Here is a 22,239-nt window from a genome sequence, read left to right as displayed (position 1 = left end):
AATAAACTACTCTCAGATATCACTCCATTAACCACCCTGCTATCCATCTCCATGTACTGCAGTAAACTGAAGCAGATGGGGATGGATATAAGGTATGTGGTGTCCTGTCAAAGGCCTTAGCAAAGTCGGGCAGTATCACTGTAAACTGATTACCTTTATCCAACTCAGGTGTCAGTGTATTATAAAACGTGAGCAAGTTACTGCGGCCTGACCTATCCTTCACAAAACTATGATGCCCTCCATACGGTATCCGATTTCCATTTGTGCATTCCTGTATTTTGCTCTTGACCAACTTCTCCAGTGCTTGGACAACTCCTGATATGCTGATCAGTCAGAAATTTGCTACATCAGTCTTGGAGTCTCCTTTATGCGAAGGAGAATATTTTCCCCTCTTTCCACCATCTCTGGACTAACCCAGAGCTGAGACTTAGATTAAACAATATGGTTAAGGGCACTGACAATTCCCTCACAGCTTCATTTAAAGCTCGAGCTGGTATACAATCCAATCCCACAGAGATATTCACATTAAGGTTCTGCAATATGCTATATGTAGTATACTATTAAGTATACAATATATTATATAAGTATGTGGAGGACAAATGTAATGAATGTATGTATCCTAAGAAAATGGACCATTGTACCTGATCCAGTAATTTATTTGGCTTTGAGTCTGGAATATAACATTTGAGATTATGATTATTTTCTACAGTATTCATCACAATAGTAGCAGTGACTCTAGCTGTGATGATATTATTGTGCAAAGAACAAAGAGCCTGCAGTTCTAAGAAAAGTATATTCAAGGGAGGACATTTTTGTTTTGTGTAAAAGCTTGGACAACTTCAAACTTTAGTTTGTTCATTACCTAATTCTTATATGCCTTTTCTCTGTACTTACCATAATTTCTATGTAAGATATCTGTTGAGGAATTAAGCCAAATTATGGTATAGGAAAGAAAAGCAATCAAGAATTATGCGCAGATGAAACAAACAAATTAGGGTTTGAAGTTGCCTAGATTCCATATAAAGCAAAATTTTCTCCCTTGAATATATTTTTTCTCAGTACTTGAGGCTCTTCCTTCCTTGTGCTGCAACAGTAATATTGTCATTGCTATGCAAACAGACCTCTATCAACTCTTGTCCTATGGTCTTTCTTTTTTGTATCTCATACATGAGAACATTGAAGTTCCTATAAGCACATCAGTGCCTTGTGTAGGTGATGAAGACCGAAACAGATTTTTTTTTAAGAGTTGCAAATTTACTCTGTATAAAATTAGCTAAAACAAAAGTCTAAGGATGTGGAAAATAAATATCAGGAAGATAGCAAAATATTCTAGAGGCTACTGAAAAAGCTTAGAATTGGAGGTAGTAGTACTGTAAAAGGAATCAAAGGTGACATGAAAATTGAAGATTTAAGGATATCCTAGATGTCTGGAGTAATTACTTTGAAAGACTGTTAAATTAACCAAGTAGTGACAGAACCATACTAAAAAATTGTCATGAGGAATGCAGAGAGAAGTACATATCAATATTTCATGTAGAAAAAGCTTTCAAAAACTTGAAATGTGGAAAGGCAGCTGAAGTAGGTGATATTTGACCAGAAATGCTTAAGTACGGAGATATAAAAATTTTGCAGTGACTACACTACATAATTCAAAAGACCTGGTCAGAGGGTCGAATTCCCAATGATTGGAGCAGAGCTCTCTTAGTACTCATCTATAAAAAAGGGAATAAAGCTGAAAGTGAGAATTAGAGGGATTTCTCTACTGAGTGTTCCAGGTAAGATTTATGCATGCATACTTGAAAAGAAGTTTAGAAAGATTTTGGAAGAGAAACTTGAAGAACAAGCTGGTTCAGGCCAAATAGAGGTTGTCAAGATCAGATTTTCACTTTAAGAGAGAGAGTTGACAAATTGTGGAGATATGACAAGGATCTGTACTTACATTTTGTAGATGTGGTTCTGCAGTATGACAAGGTGCCCAGAGCTTTTCAAAACACTACAATTATATGTGGTGAATGGAACATTATACAGAGCAATACATAGTGTAAGTCAGCAGTTAGAATTGAAGGGAATACAGCAGGATGGTTTAATATAAAGATGTTGGAAGTTTTTTTTTTCCCCACTTGGTTAGACTATAATAAATTTAGTTTAATCCTTTATCCAAGTGTAAGCAAACAAAGTTTGCGCCTGAAGTATCTTCAGGACTGAGGCAACTCGTAGTAAAGGTGGACCAAGCTTTCATCACTACTTGTCTTAGTATCTGCCATAATGCAAAACATATCTTCTTGCAGACATTATAATGCTATGCATTAAGGGAAGGGCTACTACCCAGACCGGTTTCGACCTTTATTGAGGTCTCGTCAGTGGGAGCCAGACCCAGAGGTGGTGATACCAAAGTGGAAGCAATGGAGAAGTCATATTTACCCTTCCCCAACATCTTTCTCTAAATCCAGAGCAATTTAATAATAAGGTGAGACACCTTTTGGCAACTCGTATGGGTAAATATGACTTCTCCATTGCTTCCTCCTTAGTATCACCACCTGGGTCTGGCTCCCACTGACGAGACCTCAATAAAGGTCAAAACCGGTGTGGGTAGTGGCCCTCCCCTTAATGCATAGCATTATACATGTCTGCGAGGAATGTGCTTTGCATTATGGGAGATACTTAGACAAGTAGTGATGAGAGCTTGGTCCCACCTTTACCACGAGTTGCCTCAGTCCTGAAGATACTTCAGGCGCAAACTTTGTTTGCTTACACTTGGATAAAGGATTAAACTAAATTTATTATGGTTTAATATAAAATTGAGCATATGACAAGAATGAGCATTATATTCACTCTTATTCCTCTTGTGGAAAGAAAGTGGCATTTGGTCTGATATAAGAATTGGAGGTGTCAAACTTAGCTCTTTGCTTTATGCAGATGATGTTGTACTCTTAAACGCATCTATTGCAAGTCTCCAAGATTCTCTAACTGAATTAAATAACAGCTATATCATGTGTGTGACATGAAAATCAGCAATAAAAAAGACCAAAACTATGAAAATAGATAGGACCATAGAAAACTTCAGCTTCATTTTGAATGGAGAGCCTATAGAAATATTTCAGCTATTTAGGCACAGTTTTTAGTAAAGATGGCAGGTTAAATCTAGAAATAGACAACCTTATAAGCAAATCTGGTATGGAATGGTATGGTGGGTAGCCAACTGAATAAATTTATATGGAATGAGGAAGAAATTAGCCAAAACACCAAACTATTATCAATTGATCAAAGACTAGAGACCACAGATATGAGGGTTCTGAGAATAATTAGGGAAGTGAACCAATGGCATCAATGGTAGAATCATATTAAAAATGAAGATATTAGAAAGGAACTTGACATTATTTGCATTCAAGAATGTGTCAGCAGAACTAATTTAAGATGCTACAGCCACTTAAATAGAATGGGTGAGGAAAGGTTAGCAAAAGAGATATTTCTTGCCAAGATGGCAGGAAAGTGGACTGGACAAACTCCCTTTGATTAAATTCTTTAAACAATGACGATGACTTGGGCGAAGCAGCAGCTGAAGTGATTGCAAAAATGTCTACTGAGTGCATAAGCTAATAATAAAAAGAAGCAAGTGCGAGATAAGAAAAATGAAGGCATGATTGGGGGGAGAAAGAATGGCAATTCAATCATAAAAGGTATGATTGATGAGAATTTGACAAAATCGTGCTTTCCTGGTGTGAAAATTAATGATGTAAGTGAGGTTATTAGAGCACAAAGGAGTAGGGTGAAAGAAATTATTGTAATGGCCAGAATGAATGATTTAAAAGGAGAAAAGTATGGCATGAGAGAAGACTTGAAAGAATTACTGGAAGTTGCAAAAGAAAAGAGTGAGAGAGTTAAGATAGTAAGTCTGTTGCTATGGTATGACTTGATGCATGGGTTATGCAAGAAGAGTTTGGTGTGCGTGTGATGTGAGTTTCATGGGCAAAAAGACTTAAACAAGGATTGTTTGCATCTGAATGGATTTGATGTCTGGACACTGGAAAAATTGTTTAACGAGGTGAAAGTGGATGTGCAGAATCAGGGAAACTAGAACTTTTTGGGGTGGGAGAAGCTGTTGAGTGGACATCATTGAGGCAGTTGGATGTAAGTATGTGTATAATATGCCTGAGTTAGTACCAATGGTAACAAAGGCATCAAGATAGAGGTGGGACTAGGGAGCTTTTGTACTTTATGTACACTAATGCTAGGAGCATTAGGAACAAGCAGGAGGAATTTTTGGCCTTGGTTGGCTCATCCTAGCCAAAGATTATTGGCATTAGTCAGAAACGGCTAACAGAAGATGATATAGTTAGTGAAATAGAATGTGAAAGGTATAGTGTGTTCAGGAAGGATAGAAAAGAATGGGGGGGAAGAGTGGTATTGATGATAGCCGATGAACTGCAGCCAAAGAAATTAGAAGTTCGACTGCAGGACAGTGAAAATAGCACATTTGAGACTATTTGGTGTGAGAATGAGACCAGCAGAATAAAATATACAGTTGGGTGCTGCTATAGACCAGGGGATGGAATAGGTGATGGAGATAGTATGCATCAGCAAATAGACTCGGTGAGTGGCGGACAGGTAATTATCATCATGATGAACCGTGAGCTCACTGCTGGTTGTGTTCGATGCCTCCTTCACTATCTTCTTCCACCTTTCTTTGTCCAGTGCACAGTGTCACAGTTTCTGTACACCCATCTATCCATTCTTTGTATGGTCTACCTCTTCTGTTTACACCATCCATAATACCAAACAATATGAATGTCTTTATCTTTCAGTCCCCACTCATTCTGCAGATGTGTCCAAATAATTGCAGCTTCTGTTGTATAATCTTCTGCATTAGATTCTTTTTGGTTGTATTTTCTGACAGAGCTTTTCATTTGTGATTTTCTGTACCCATCCTATTTTTAGAATCTTCCTGTAACAAGAACTTGTTACAGGAAGATTCTAATCTGAACTTGTTACAGGTAATTATTATGGGGAATTTCATCTATTGTAACATTGATTGGAAGGAGGAGATGACACATGGGAGGAAGGAAATGGATTTTATGAAGTACTAAGGGATAATTACTTGAGACAGCATGTAATGGAATATACTAGGGGTTCGAGAATGCTTGATCTAGTAATTGCATTTGAGAATTTGTCTATAACATATAATCACTTTGCTACTAATTGGTGAGAGTGATCATATGGTCTTGACCTGGGAGGTGGCTAAATGTGTGGAATTTTCAGTTAAGACAGAGTATATGTGGAATTACTAGACTGGTAAGTATGACAAGCTTAGGTGATTGCTTGGATCAGTACCATGGCATGTAAAACTGCAAGGGCTGGATATTGATAGTGCATGGAAGTGGTAAAGAAGTATTGGAGGAGGTAGTGGCTGATGTGTCCACCATTAAGCTGGAACTGGGGGGGGGGGGGGGGAACAATTGTGCAGGGAATTTAAGGAGAAAGGTGTCCTGTAAGCACACGAACAATACAAGGCACAGGCTAGAAGGATAACTAGTATGGTAAAAAAAGCAAAGCAGATTATGAAAGGAAGTTAGCAACACAGGCTAAAAAGAATCCCAAACAGTTCTTTTGATATGCTACAAGTAAAAGAAAAAATGTATATGCCAGAATGATTTTAAGGAATGCTGATGGTAGGAAGGTAACTGAATCAGTCGAAATAGTAGAATTACTAAGTGTACACTTTGCAAGAGTATATCATCCAGGTGGTGATATTGCAGAAATGAGGGAACTGATGGCTTATACAGGAACTGAGGTGAATGAAATGGAGGTGAATAGCATATTACAGAACCTTAATATGAATATATCTGTGGGATTGGATGGTATACCAGCTTGAGTCTTATGTGAAGCTGCAAAGAAATTGTCAGTGCCCTTGACCATATTGTTTAAGTCTCAGCTCTGGGTTAGTCCCGAGGTTGTGGAAAGAGGGGGGGGGGGTACTTCTATTGAATAAAGGAGGCTCCAAGACTGCTGTTGCAAATTACCCACTGAGCAGCATATTAGGAGTTGTTGTCAAAGTATTGGAGAAGTTGGTCAAGAGCAAAATACAGGAATGGATAGATGGAAATGGGATTCTGTTTGGGGGATAGCATGGTTTGTGAAGGGTAGATCATGCTTCAGTAACTTGTTCACATTTTATAATAAAGTGATGGCTAAATTGGATAAGGGTAATAGGTTTACAGTGATACTGCTGGACTTTGCAAAGGCCTTTGACAGGATACCACATGGAATTCTAATCAGTAAACTGCAGCACATGGGGATGGATATAGGGTTGGTAAGATGGATAAGAGGATAGTTGATAGAGAGATAGCAGAGAGTAGTTTATTCAGGAGAGAGTCCAAAAGAAGGCCTGTGAGTGTACCACAGGTTCTGTTATTGGACCACTGCTGTTTTAATTTGTTCATTAATGATATAGGAAAGGATCTGAGAGCAGCTGTTCAGTTATTTGCTGATGATGCAAAGTTGGGTAGAGCAATAGTAAATACACATGATGTCAAAATTTTGCAGGATGATTTGGATAGATTGGCAGACTGGGCTAAGGAGAATGGATGTCAGTTTAATGTAGCAAAGTGTAAGATTTTCCAGGAAATTGACGAAGCCAGAGACTTGGGAGTGTTAATGGATAGGGAGTTCAAGTTTAGGGAGCACATAGTAAAAGTAGCTAAATCAGCTCATCAGATCACTTGGTTACTGAGGAATACTTTGATGAGCAGAGACAAGCAGGTTATTAAGTCTTGATAGCCAGCAAAGGTTGGCCAGTTGGTAGAGCCTCTGCTACTAATGGCTCAGCAAAAAAAAGTTAAGTAAGTTTGAGTGTGGTTAGTAGTTGGAAGGGGATCAATCATTCGATGCTGTTGGCACACTCTCCTTTGAGTCTTTGGACTCATCAAAGGTGGTGTCACATAATAATAAAACCCCATCTTGACTAGTATGCACAGATCTGGACATCAGAGTTTTTTGGTGATGGGGAGGAAGTAGAGAGGATCCAGAGGCGAATGACCAAGATGGTAGCTGGTCTGTGGAATGAACAAAAGAACAGGTTGAAGATTTGTGGGTTACAGAAACTGGTTGATAGCTGGAAAAGGGATATGATTGAGACATTCAGATTACTGAGGTGTTTTTACAAGATTAATTCAGAGGAAATTTTTCAGAACAGGTGTAGTGGTGGGAGAACTACGGGCCATCCATAGAAACTGAGCAAGAGTGTTGTTAGCAAGGGTGTTAGAACTAAGTTTTTTTACTTGTGGTGAATGAGGGGAATAAGCTGCCAGAGTCTGTGGATGCCATGACTGTGAATGAGTTCAAAGCAAAGTATGATAGATACTGTGCAAATGCTGTATAGTTCTTGACATATGGCCTCCCTCAATGAGTCGGAGGACTACTTGGAGTTGCCCGTAATAATAATGAAGACCAAGGTCTAGGTGGATTGATTCAGTTAGAAGTGCCTTAGAAGCACAGAATGTTAGATATGACAATATTGGCATTCTCAAAATAGACTGATTTGGAGGAAAATTGTTGATGGGAGGTTGAGAATGTAAACTTAATCATGTAGTGCTGTCATATTAAGTTGAATAACCCTTAGCGGTTAAATTATATATTTAGTTTAATCCTTTATCCAGGTGTAAGCAAACAAAGTTTGCGCCTGAAGTATCTTCAGGACTGGGGCAACTCATGGCGAAGGTGGACTGAGTTTGAGTTCTCATCACTTTCCTTGGTATCCCATAATGCAATGCACATCTCCTTGCAGACAGGTTAGCAAGGGTGTTAGAACTAGGTTTTTACTTGTGGTGAATGAGTGGAATAAACTACCAGAGTCTGTTGTGGATACCATGACTTGAGGCAGTTGGGTTGTATAATGCTATGCATTATGGGAAAGGGGGGGTCACTACCCAGACCGGTTTCGACCTTTATTGAGGTCTCTTCAGTGGGAGCCAGACCCAATGGTGATACCAAGGTTGAAGGCAGTGCAGAAGTCATATTTCCCATCAGTTGCCAAAAAGTGTCACACCTTATTATTAAATTACTCTGGATTAGAGAAAGATGTACTTCTTTCTCTAATCCAGTGTAATTGAATAATAAGGTGTGACACCTTTTGACAACTGGCATATGTAAATATGACTTCTGCATTGCATTCAACCTTGGTATCACCATCGAGTCTGACTCCCACTGAAGAGACCTCAATGAAGGTCGAAACCGGTCTGGATAGTGACCCCTTCCCATAATGCATAGGCATTTTACATGTCTGCAAGGAGATATGCCTTACATTATGGGATACCAAGGAAAGTGATGAGAACTCAGTCCACCTTTTCCACGAGTTGCCCCTGAAGAAGATACTTCAGACGCAAACTTTGTTTGCTTACACTTGGATAAAGGATTAAACTAAATATATAATTTATAGTCTAACCAACTGGGAAAAAGCTTCCAAAAAAAAAACCCTTAGGTGTACATATCAGGAGGTTGATGATGATGAGTTGCAGGTTATAGTTGTTTGGAAATACTTCATGAGAAAGACTATTCCAGAGGACATAGGTGGATGGATGGAATAAAAGAGGAAGATGAAAAGCAGGTTCATTATGATGGACACACAGAGAAGGAATGCTTTTCTAGTTGGGTTTTCTCTCCTACTTCTTGCTACATGTCATAGTGGATGGCTTTTTTTTCAGCTTTCCTTAATATTGAAGGACTCTTCCAATCTGTTCCTTTTCCAAATGACCTTCTCCTGTTGACTTGAAATTCTATTCATGGTTTTTATGGAGAATACTGATGACAGTATACGCCATTATTCCTGCCGTTTGTAAAAGTAGTTAAAATGGCATATTTACTGTTGAGGTGAAACGTGTATTATTTTCTGTGGAATAGAAAAGCATTAAACTATATGAGTGCTTTTATATAATTTTTATGGTCAAAAGCTTATTCTTCCACAGTAACATACTCCATGCTTTGGAAACCTCTCATTTTGAACATTTATACAAGAGTTGGAGAAATTTGATTCCAAGAGTTTGCATCTGTTTAGCACAGTCAGGAGGATAACCCAATGTCTGCCCTTTTGGTTGAAAGAATGTAGATCTAAATTCTGGTTAAGATGCAGGGATCCTTTATTAGTACTCAACACACCTCTTATGGATGTAAAAAGATTTTTCCTCCCTCAAAACACTCTAGCCACAGAATACATGAATACACATAGGTACACAGAGAATGCACACAGGATAAAACTGTCTTATCACACTCTCATAAAACTGTCTTACCATTGAAAGACCATAGATGTGAAACATCAATTATTTGATTTATTTCATCTATATGGATAGTTAATAAACAGTTTATTAGATTATGCTTATCAATATATTATAGGGAAAGCCCAGCCTTCTAGCAATGCAGATTTATTATGATACCATGTTTAAATTAAATATTTATTAAGAAATATAATTTTTTTAATAATTCAAAGAATTATGCACTTTGTAAATGCATTTCACATGCATTTTGTTTATGCTCTGTCGCATAACCTGATTAGTAAAAGCAAAGGTATGATACTGGTATGTCTTTAATACTAGTAAAGTTTTCATGTATTTGGGATGAGCTGATGCCAAATGCATGAAAACTTTACTAGTATAAAAGGAGGGGGTAGACAAAATAATGTACACTAATTGTCTATGCATTTTATTAACAAAATGCATAGACAATTAGTGTACATTATTTTGTCTACCAAATGAAGAAAAGCCAAGCAGTTAACTTTGGACACCTTTTAGACAGAAATGATACCCAGGATTTTTCCATTGTTAGCTGAGAGAGATTTCATGGTATCATTTTTATGTTTAATTTTATTTATTAAGTAATAAAATTTACTCATCTTTATTTTTAGTATCCTTTTTACTATTTGCTTATATTTTACTAGTTATTAATATGATGTTTTGAATACTCTGGTGACAAGACATTTCAGGTCAGTATCTGTCTCATTCAAATAGGTATTTTAATTCCCTCATCCTCCGAGTTGCAAATGTAGATTTCATTTAACACACAGTTATCAGGAATGTATTCTGTACATTAAGCAGTGCTACTGTATATTTGGTAAATATTTGCTATTAGTAAGTTTTTTTTTTTCTTTTGCACAACTAAATTATTAAAAATCTACAAATTTCAGATGTAATTAACCATTAAAATGGGCCGTATATAACATATATTCAGTTAGCCATGATTTTTCTCCCCCCAAGTCGGCTAAGTTCAAACTGAAAATGCTTGAGGCCAATAGAATCTGAATGAATGCTAAATATCAGTTGATCAGTCTCTCTTAGTCCTAGTAAAAAGTCGGTTTTAGAACAAAATAGTTTCGGTCTGATTAATACTTCCATGGAATTTCAAGAACATAGTCCATAATTAGGTGGATTCTTAAAGCTGTTAGGCCTGAGTATTATATAGCACTGGTCAGAAGCAGGTGCTTGTACAAGATAAAGCCACACTGCACATAATAGTTTGAATGGGGGGGGGGGGGGCAATCAGGCAACTGGAGATGATGATCTTTCTCTACCAGCATGTAGTCCTGGCCTGGATGATTGACCTACTACCCAATGTTGAGGAAGTAGAGACTGTCAGAAATTCTTGCCTCCAATGATACTGGACTTTGTTTTGTGAGGAAATCAAGCTGCTTGGGAGGCATTAATGAAGGTTATAGAACATACTGACTTGTACAGAGTTTCTGCAGGGAGGGGGGCAGTATTTTGTGTTAGTGCATGGGAGCCAGCGTCTTGTGCAAAAAAGTACATAAAGTTTTTTGTACATCATGTTCACCTAAAGTACATCATGAGGAGTACAAAGAACAGGCAAGGAGGCTGACTTAGTTGGTAAGAGTAACAGAAATGTAAAAAAAACATAGGGAATTTTTTTGATTATGTAGCCAGCAGAAGGAAAAAAAGTGATTATGGTAGGATGACATTGATTACAGAATTGTTTTTCTTTGTGTCTCGTGCAGTGAAAGCCTGCCTTCTCTTCCAGGTATTTGCCTTACCCAGTAGGCTGAACTTCTGTAAGGTTGGCATCAGTGGCTATAAAGCTTTGCCAGATAATCTGAATGCAGACCTCAAGGAAGTGGATAGGACCAGGACGTACCCCATAAGGGATGCTTGTAGGCTTTGCCTGGCCCCCACGAAAAATGGGCAAGGACTACTGTATCAAGAGCAGGTGCAGCTAAAGAAGATCACTCAGAGGAGAAGAGAAAAGCCAAAGTTGAAAAGGCTTCACACATCAGATTAGGAACTCTGTATGTGGGTTTCCTCAGTGGAAGGAGCCAAGAGGTTGTAGATTTGAAGCAGCAATAGAAGGCTGCAATGCTGTGTATGCAAGAGACAAAATAGAAAAGACAAACAGCACAAGAGATTGGAGCTTGACACGAGTTATTTTATTGTGGCATGAATAGGCATCAGAATGGGGTGGGAATTCTGCTCAATCACGAATTTAAAAAAAAAAAAAAATGCATTATGAAGTGGATAGAATATCAGACAGAATAATTACAAGCATTATTCAGTTTAGTTAAGGAATCCTACAGACATATGAGATTTATTTAAGAGTATAACATTATTTGCATGAAGTCACAGGTAGGCTTTACATATATTGTGTAAGTATGGAAGTCCCACAAGTGGCTTTCCAAATTAATGAAATTTGCATCTACATTGCTGTATGAATTGTATTTAGTATGCATACAGTATTGATTGCTGGAAAAAAACTGCAGGGGTGATAGGAAATTCTAAGCTCATATTTGAATTCTGCACTAAAAAATTATTCACCTACTTTCACTTCGAGGCAGAATAATTTTCACTTAGTTGCTCAGTGTATTTGAGTTTCCAACTTAAGAGTATTTGTTAAAAATTATGATATTAAAGTATGTAACATTTCTAATTCTAAAATGTTTAATACTGTATTCTAATTTTTATTTATTTTTTATAATTGCCATATATCAGTACTAGTAAGAATCCATTTTCTGACTAGAAAATAGACCCCTTATTGATATAAACTTGTCAAATCACTAAAGGAATCAACCCCTGAAATGTGGTTGCTTTCCTCTGCTATCCTGTGTATATAAAAATTTATGATATTAAGAATTTTCCTAGCATTGTTCAGTTTCTATATTCAGTTTCTTGTCTTTTTTTTTTTTTTTCTTAACCTACTTTAGCTAATTTATTATTCAAAAATGAAAGCAAAAAAAAGTTTGTATTAATAGAAGAATTACTGTTCCATGCATTAAAGTTGCACTATTTATGCTTTATGCTTTCTTTCTTTTGCTAGAACAGGTTGTTTTTCCCCTTTCGATGTAAACAATGTACAGTTTACCCATATCCAAAGTATTTCATTCTCAAACTGAATTGAGCAATTTTTAATGTTTAATCTGTTATGATTGGAATCATTTGATGGTGATGCACTGGTATACAGCAGGGCCCACTCAGTCCCTTATTCCATATTGTTATAAGATGAAGCAATACTGATTTTGCTGACTGGTTATTACCTTACACTTTGATAAGCACAAATACCACAATGCAGTACTGCCAGGAAGAAGGCAAAAACTTTTATGTTGCTTAAGTTATAAGAGAATGCTATATATCAAATTTTGCTTTCCTAGTTCTTCCTAGTCTGAAGTTCTTGATCAGTAGAAAGAAAGAAGGGGGAAATGCAGAATTTGTTTGGTTTTTGAAATATTTGGATAGTTTGGAATAATTATTTGGTTAAACATAATGGAATGATGAATTACATTTGATTTCCAGTTGCTTTACGAATGAGCTTGAAAATAGATGATGAGTCCTGAAATTTCTTTCTGTTAAAAATAATATTAATAGACCAATGTACTTTTTCTCATAAAAATTTTGGATATTTGATTGTTTAAACTGTAATAATTTTTTTATTATTCTGTCAGTGCTTTTAATCTATGATGCACTGTTCTCGTGCCAAGAGCATTTGAAACTTTGTTGGTAATTTTTAGTGTTTGGAGTTTTTGGCATTGATTATTGCAACCTTGTCAAATGTTATAGACATTAGTGAGATGGTTAACAGTAGATAACATAGTTACAGGGATAGAATGGGATGGATTTAGTGTTTTCAGGGAGGATAGAGTAGACAGGCCAGGGGATGGGGTACTGCTGATGATTGCAGGTGAATTACAGCTAAAAGGAGTAAGTCAGTCAGGAAGATGGCAATTCTTTTGAGTCAATGTTAGATTGAGGCCAGTAGGACAAAAGGCATTGATTGCTGCCATTAGCCAGGAAGTGCCAGGGATAATGTGGAAGACAGTGCAAAGTTGAGTAATAATTATGGGGAACTTCAACTTCAGAGGCCTACGTCTCTGAGAGATGTAGAATTTATATACTTACTGAGAAATAATTACTTGAAGCAGAATGTCGCTGAGGAGACTTGGGATACCAGAGTGTTTGATCTTGTTATAAAAGCAGAAGAATTTTTCATAACTAAGGTGGATACATTGCCTCCATTTGGGAAAAACGATCATGTGGTCTTGGCTTAGGAAGTAGCAAAACATGAAAATTCCAATGAAAAAGGGGTATATGTGGAACTACAAGGAAGGTGATTATCATACATTTAAGAGGCAGCTTGGAGCAGTATGGCATAAAGATCTGCAAGGGAAGATTGTTCGCAGTGCATGGGGGAATAGTCACGGAGTATCTGGATGAAGCAGTATGACTGTATACCCAGGGTCAGGAGAGTAGATCGGGTAGGAGTTGGATGGATGAGTAAAATCATTATGCAAGAGCTGCAAAAGAGAAAGAGAAAAAAAAAAAAGATGATGTAGAAGGTACATAAGGAGAAAGGTGACTAAACAAAATGATCGAAAAAAATTAGATTATGAGGAGTTAGCTGAGCAGGCAAATGGAATTCCTAAGGAGTTTTTTCTTTATGTGACAAATAGGAGAAATAATGACTATGGAAGGATTACTTTAACGAGTGCAGATGGTAGAGAGATAACAGAGGTAGACGAAATTGTCGAGGACTGAGAACATTTTGCAAGAGTGTATCATTCAGTCAAAGATATTGTTATGATAGAGGTGATAGGAATTGATGCGAAAACAGTGGTTGATCAGTTGAGGTACTTAGGATATTGGGAATCTGAATGTAAATACAGCAGTGGGTTAGATTGGATTGGATATCGGTTTGCGTTTTAAGGTGATGGATTACTGGTGATGCCTTTTACTAGGCCATTGAATTTAAGTCAGCTCTGGCAAAGTCCCAAGGGAGTGGAATGAGGACAAAATAATTCTAATAAGATCTGTGTCTGTGGTAGCAAATGATAGACTAATTAGTATCTCAGGAGGGTTGGTAAAAGTATTGGAAAAGTTGGCCAAAAAAAGAGAATTCAGGAATGAGTGGATAAGAATATGATACTGTATGAAGGGCAGCATAGCTTTGTTGACATATTGATCATACCTTAGTAATCTACTAACTTTTTATAATAGTAACAACTGAGCTGGATAAAGGGAATTCTATTATACATACTGCAACAAATTGGTATGGATATGAAACTGATGATATGGATAAAAGGGTGACTGATGGACAGATACCAAAAAAAGTAGTATATGGAGAAGCAGAATTCAAGAGAAGGAAGGTGACCAGTGGTGTGCTGCAGGGCTCCGTGCTGGAACCACTGAAGGCCAATTGTTCACTGATGATACAAAGTTGGGTAGGGTAATAGTTAATCAAGGTGATATAGAAAGCTTGTAGGATGATTTAGATAGGCTGACAGTATGGGCAAAATATAAAGGATATCAATTTAATATAGAAAAGTATAAAATTATGCATTTTGGGATACAAAGATAACAAGCTATGTATCACATTGAAGGAAATGTACTCCAGGATATTGAAGCAAGGAATTTGGGAGTTGTAGTAGTAGTAGTAGATAGAAAGTTGAAGTTTAGAGGACATATTGTTTAAAGTACCATGGTAGTGCACAGGATTACTTGGTTATTGAAGAACACACTAACAAGTAGAGATAAGAGAGTTATATTTCCTCTTTATAGAGCCTTAATACGACCACATCTGGCTTACTGCGCTGAGGTCTGGTTACCTGGGTTTCTTAGGGATGAGGAAGTGATGGAGAGGATCCAGAGGCAAGTGTCCAAGATGGTGAGTTGTCTGTGGAATGTTCCATATAAGGATAGACTATATGAGACGAGAAAGTGGGGATATGATAAAAACATTTAAGTTTCTTAAAGGATTTTATAGGATTGATGCAGGGGACATGTTTTAGCACTAGACTAGAAGGGGAAGAACAAGAAGTCATTCCTGGAAACTGGGTAAGAGTGTGATTAGCAAGGAGTGCAGACTGGATTTTTTACTTAGAGAATGAATGAAATGGGTTACCAGAGTCAGTTATGAGTGCTTTGTCTGTTAATGGTTTCATGGAGAGATACGATAGATATTGTGTTGATAGTTTGGGTCTCCTAGAATGAGTCTCAGGACTTCATGGAGGTGCCCCTACAATAATAATAATAATAATGATTACCAACCAAGTTTCTTTTTGAATGAATAGACCTGTATTTGCATTCTAAGTTGACAGGCAATAAGATTTAAAAATTGATTAACTGCCCTGTCATACCATTTATACTGTTCAAAATTCAGTTTGAAGTGAAGTTGCTTGGACATGACATGATATGCAAATGAGCATAACACATTAAGAGGAAGGTGTACAGCTTTTTATGCTATAATGATCAGATCTATGCATGGCCTACTTTACCCAATGATCTGAGGATTATTTAGATTAGGCAGTAATCATAAAAATTTAATATCCAAAAAGAGGTGCATAAGAAAAATTTTAATGCACATGCTCTAAAATTATCAAATATCTTATGGATATAGTCACAAAAATTTCTACAAAAACAAGGAATATTTCATGAAATTTGGTTTATTACTTTTTTTTTAGTTACTTTTAAAAATTACAATAGTGTGATCCAAACAAAAGAGAACAAAAAGGCGTCAGCTCTTTTTTTTTTTTTTTTTTTCTTGTCCCTGCCTTCAAGCTACCTGTGTAGTTTTCCTTATTTGCAACAAAAAATTTGTTTTCATGAAAAATATTATATGTTAGCATTTTTATTAAAGTAAACTAATTGAATATGGGCATTGTTTTTGTAACTACATATATATAATGAGAAACTTCACATAAAGAATTGAACTTAATAAAAATTGAACTTAATAAAAAATTCAAATCAGGATGATTTGAATTTTTACAGATAATCACTATAGTTTCTGTGGCTTAAAAATTCACTTTGTAACATCAATTCATTGTCAGATATTCTTTATAATTTGAAGAATGCAGTTAAACTGTCTCACCTCTTCTGAGATGTCAACTTTCAAAGCGGGTGTGCATTTTATCCGAAGAATAAAATAATAAGTTGTGGATTTATGGGCTTAATGTTTAGTAGTGTCCATATTTTCCCCACATTACCTTAGTTATTAAGTTTTATCAAATTCTGTCATTAATCATTTTAAAAGTTTCATGAAACAGTGCATAGCACTTTCAAAAGTTTTATTATGTGACACTTCCATGGAATCCAAGGATTCATTGCAAGGAGCACCGTACAATTTAATCTGTTAATTGTATGTATTCTCTGGCATGATTTGCCTACATGCAAGATGAAAAACTCAGTTTCTTTGGGTGAGCATTGCGGGGGGGGGGGGACTTAACATATGAGATGAATGAATGCAGATTATAGCTTTCTGGCTTTGAAAACCTTACGTATAAAGATTGGTCACATCATGATGAGAATTGAACTTGATTCTATCCACTCATACAGAACATGACATGTTTTCTTTATTTACAAAATACATTGATTTCACTTATTAAGTTTATAATTTATATATATATATATATTTTTTTTTTTAAATAAAAGAGAAACATTAGATTCAAAGCATGGGCATGTGGTCACAGAATTTTTTTTTGGTTTTTAATTAAGCTGAGTTACTCTTGCAGCCCACTTCTTTCCCTCCCTCTCCTCTTCCAAAAGCTTTGAAGTTATCGAATCTTTAATTTCATCCAACATGTCAATTCTCTTTGACAAAAAAAAAATCCTAATAAAACCTATTTCCTTAGTTTTACTCTTTTAAAGTATTTTCCATATCTTATCCCATAGGCAGCATTTTTGTAATAGATTTCACGGTTTGTATGAACACAGATGATTAAGAAAATAACGGATGAGAGTTCACCTAAGGACAAATGCACTCCTTTATCACATCCAGGAGTCTATGAAGTGCCCTGTTCTTGCCATCAAGCCTACTACGGACAGACAGGAAGAACTGTGGACATCCGCCTCAGTGAACACAAAAAATATATCTGACACTTTCGCTATGGCAAGTCGGGTCTGGCAGACCATGCTTTGGATACCCCTGCACACAGGATCAATTGGAAAGAAACAAAAGTAATGCACACAAGCTGCTACAAGTCAGAGAGGTTGTTCCTGGAATCAACAGAAGTCTTAAAACATACTCCAAACCTTAACAAGTATGGCTGTATAAATCTACCAAAGATTTAGGAGACAGTCATCTTAAGACCAAATTAATATTTATTACTTTTATTTCATTTTTTCAAACTTTCTAAGACTATCATTTGGACAATTATTTCAAAACTTTGAATTTTTTTTATTTTTTTATTTATTTATTTTTTTAAACCTAGATGGCGCAATATTAGGACTTGAGTCTTGTGTTGCACGCTGCAATTACTATTACTAGCCCCACTGTTATACCAGATTGTGGTTGTTTTGTATTTGTAACAAACTTTGTGTTGTGTGCTCTGAAGATGCTGGATATAATACCAGCGAAATATTAGCTTTTAAGTTAATAAATAGTTATTTTCTTAATCATTTATGTTCATATCAAATCGTGAAATCTATTACAAAAATGCCTGACGAACACATAAGCCTATCCACGCCCATAGGCAGCATGTATTATATAATGAGCACTGAGTAATATGCAAATACAACTGATAGTTCATTGAGACACTTTTTGTTTGAATATTTAGAAACAGTTTTTGTTTATTTTTTTTCATATTATTTATAGGCATCAATACTAATTTATATCTGCCATTAAATGTTTCTTTAAATTTCTTTTTGTGCTTTGTTTATTTTTTATTTTTGTTTTTATTTTTAATTTTTTCTGTAGAATTCTAATAAGGATAGTTCACAAGTACCGAAAACTGAACAGCCACTTTCAAATCTCCAGCAGTCTCAACAGACAACACAAGTGCAGAGCACACAAGGGAGCAGGGCTAACTCAAGTTTACCAGATGTGCAGGTAGACTGTAGTTTTTGGTTGTATTCCTCAGTGTAGTAGTCCAAAGCTTGATAAACAGTCAATACATTAACATAAGCAATGTTTAAAGAAAAAAGCTGCAAAATAGTATGAAGGTATCTCACTATTGGAGCCACCAGTAAAAACTGGGGTAGTTGTGTGGATTTTATTATTTCTGTGATACCAGCTTTCATGGGTCTCTCATTTAATTCAGTGATCAAACAACATTGTATTGCATTGTTTATAAAATTAATATCCTTAATAATTTGTTAATTCTACTCACAAAAGATAGTAATGTAGTACATTAGTACTGTCAGTGGGCTAAGGATTAGATGTTAATAATGAAAATTGTGCAATTTTTCATTATTAACATTATGCCATATTATGCCATAGTGCAATTCAAACCCATAGCCAATTTTTAGACAATGAAGACATTATACTCAGTTAACCAGGTTTAAATTAAATGGCTCAATTTCTATGAGCATTTAAACTGATCATCAAGGAGTTGGATCCTTGTGAAAATTAAATGCAATTCCAACTTTTCTAAATATATCCACACTTTTTTTCATTTGTTTTGCTCCATGACAATGAAATTCGAAGTTTCACACAACACATTATGTTTCAGGCCACCTTTGTATAGAAAAGCATTATCTTTTTTCAATTGTAGTTGCATATAATGATTTAATAGCATTTTTTAGTAGCCATATGTGCGTGTAACTGATGTAGCTTTATTTACATCAGTTATTACACAAATAGAAAAGTTAGAAACGATTAGTAGCAGATAGTTTTTTCTTTTTTTCTCTCTCTCTGTACATTTCTTTATAACTGACATGTTGGTCTAAAGTATGCCTCATCAATAAATTATCAGTATATTTAGTAATTTTAATCTTATTATGTAATGTAATAGATTTAAGAGTTTTAATTATTATTATTTTTTTAAATGGAAGGGACTATTAATGAGACAAAATAATAAAAAGTTTATAATTCACAGATAAGCACAATGAGCAGTTCACTTCAGCATCATGTCACTAAAAACATATGAGAGAAATGTAGTGTCATATAAATGGTCATTGATCTAATTTAAAAGTCATATGAGTGGATAGTTGTAAAGTGTAACATTGTAAAGTAGGCCTTACTGTACAGTAAACACTGACACACATCATTCTAAAGACAATCATGCACTATAAATAGCATTCCTAATGCGCTAACCTTATGTATATTTACTGCCAGTATTAAGTTTGTGGCTTGATAATGGTGAGATAATATGAATGTGACTGTACTTTAGATTAAACACAATTTTTTATTAGTCACTTTGAAACTTATAACTATTATTATTATTACATAACACCTCCAGGGAGTCCAAAGATTCATTGAGGGAGGGCACCTGCTCTACAACTCTGTCTCCATTACTCTACTACCTTCATAATCTACACCAGCACCATCTACCGCAGACCACCACCACTATTTTCACAGACAATCACAAACATCCATGCCCACGGAGGGATTTGAACCTGCAGCCTTTTGGCTAGAGAGCGGATACGCTAACTACTCGGCCAATCAGGCCAGCAAATTATTGTTAGCAAAATTGAAATCCAGGATGTTGAAAGATTTATTGAGAGATTTCCACATATTATTTGATATAAGTCCTTGATTTCTATTCAAAGATTCATGGATAACTATTGGATTCTTTTAGAAGTCTGCGATAAAAAGTTGTCTTCTAAATATGTCCTGATAGAAATAAGTTTTTACTGTGTGATTAGAGCCAGGCCAGATTTTTCTTTTCTTTTATGCTCAACAAATTCTTTCTTTCTCACCTCAGATCCACAGCTAGTATAGGCTAGGCCACATGGACACGGTGTTCTGTACACTCCTTAGGAGGCTGCAAACTGTTTGATTTGAAAGCCATTCTGATCTTATGTTTGAAAAGAGAAGCAATCCTTATGAATAGATTACCAATATATGGAATGGTTGATATAACTTTAGTATAAAAACAAATAATAGTAATAAATATCTTGTATCATTTATAGCATGCATGAGTTTTTCCTTCACATACTGATAAACCAATTAATATGTAAGTAGTCAACATATTTGCTTCAATACTTGTTAGTTATAGTGTAAAAATTAGTGATAGCATTAATAAATGCCATTGAATTGATCAAATCTAGGATTTGACCAGCAGCAGACTGGTGACTAAAATAAGCCTGAGAAATTGCTTGAGAACAGCCCAAGGACTACTATTTTATATTATTTTTAATTAAAAAAAAAAATCTGATACAAATTCATTAAAAATATCCTTATTATTTATCATATTGTCTTTTCCAAATGACATTTGACATTAACATGACATACATATTATAAATGCATACTTTTTTATCAATATTAATTATATTATAAATACATAATTTATTTTTTAAAAAGTTTATTTTTAGACTAGTTGATTAAGAATATCTTCATTGTTTATTAAGTCTTTTTTGCATGATATCATAATGGACAATTCAAGATGCGATTCTGTAAGACACTTTCTTAGTATCTTTTAAGGATATATTTTTAGTTTTGAGAAAGACCTCTCACAGGATATCTGGGTTTTAGATATGTTGTTACATATTCATGGGCAAAAAATGTGTCTGGATGTCAATGTCAAATGAAAATTAAGTTTAGTCAAATCTGATAACAGCATGACATGCAGATTTTTGGTTTAGTTTTCAACATCAGTAACAGTTTCAACAGAATTATCAACATTGTCAGTTTCAATATTTGCAAGCATCTTTGGTAAGAGTTGAACTGAATTTGTTCCATTCTTTTTCAAAATCCACTTTCAGAAACTAAATGTTCTAGATTTCATTCTGACCTACAAAAATATATTGAGAAATTGGTTTTAAAAAGCGTCTACATAGCGAGACTATGAGAACATCCCATGCTCTGTAGCCATGAATGTAATTTCACTATGCCATATTTCTGAGTAGGTGATAGACCATTTACTTGCTTTATATGAAGTCACCCTGCTTCATGGAAGTCTGAATGGCTTGATAAAGTACCATTTTGGTCTCCAGTGCAATATTCCTACATTATTAATTCTTATTCCATCCATGGTACTTATGCTTGTCACTTACAGTTATGTATTCAATTTAAAAAAAAGTTGAATACATAATCCCAAATATTGTTGTTTCTCATATAACACCTGTTTATAATGTGCAAGTTTGTTCATACACAGTAGATAAAAATAGGGGAATAAAATCACCAAAGTGTGAACTCGTTTTACCTCATAATGCGATATGTGACAAAATGTAAGGTTATGCATTTTGGGGTGAAAAGATTAGCAGCAGTATACCACATTGGTGGAACTGTACTCCAAGAGATTGATGAGGCCAGGGACTTGGGAATGTTGGTGGATAGGGAGATGAAGTTTAGAGACACATTGCAAAAGTAGCTAAATCAGCTCATCAACTCACTGGTGGTTGTTGAAAAATACCTTGACGAGCAGAGACAAGCAAGTTATTGTACCTCTGTACCGAGCCTTGATAAGACCTCATCTCGACTACTGTGTCCAGATTTGGTCACCTCGGTTCCTTCTTGATGGGGAGGAGGTGGAGAGGATCCAGAGGCGAGTGACTAAGATGATAGCAGGTCTATGGAATGAACCATACGAGAACAGGTTAAAGATTTGTGGGTTGCAGAAACTAGTTGATAGGCGGAAAAGGGGAGATATGATTGAGACATTCAAATTGCTAAAGGGATTCTATAGGATTAATTCAGAGGATATTTTTGGGATCAGGACTGGTAGTGGGAGAACTAGGGGATACCTATGGAAGCTGGGCAAGAGTGTCGTTAGCAGGGGTGTTAGAGCTGGGCTCTTTACTTTTAGAGTGGTAAATGAGTGGAATAAGCTGCCAGAGTCTGTTGTGGGTGCTATGACGGTGAGCAAGTTCAAGGCAAGGTATGATA

At 35.7% G+C, this 22,239-nt stretch overlaps 1 protein-coding gene across 3 annotated transcripts in view; it reads left to right on the top strand.

Annotated features, from left to right (window-relative positions):
* unk (RING finger protein unk) overlaps positions 1 to 22,239 on the top strand; it is a 343,825-nt gene that overhangs the window by 185,535 nt on the left and 136,051 nt on the right. For all 3 annotated transcript variants that reach the window (XM_090411598.1, XM_090411597.1, XM_090411600.1), the window contains one exon: positions 18,169 to 18,300. In XM_090411598.1, coding sequence (XP_090267724.1) covers positions 18,169 to 18,300 — 132 coding nt within the window. The remainder of the gene's footprint in view (positions 1 to 18,168; positions 18,301 to 22,239) is intronic.

Source organism: Typopeltis vanoorti, chromosome 21 (genome assembly GCF_054136105.1).
Source record: "Typopeltis vanoorti isolate ZY-2024b chromosome 21, IOZ_Tvanoo_1.0, whole genome shotgun sequence".
Classification (NCBI taxonomy): Eukaryota; Metazoa; Arthropoda; class Arachnida; order Uropygi; family Thelyphonidae; genus Typopeltis; species Typopeltis vanoorti.
Note: the sequence above shows the minus strand (reverse complement) of the source record. Positions and strands in the feature narration are given on the sequence as shown.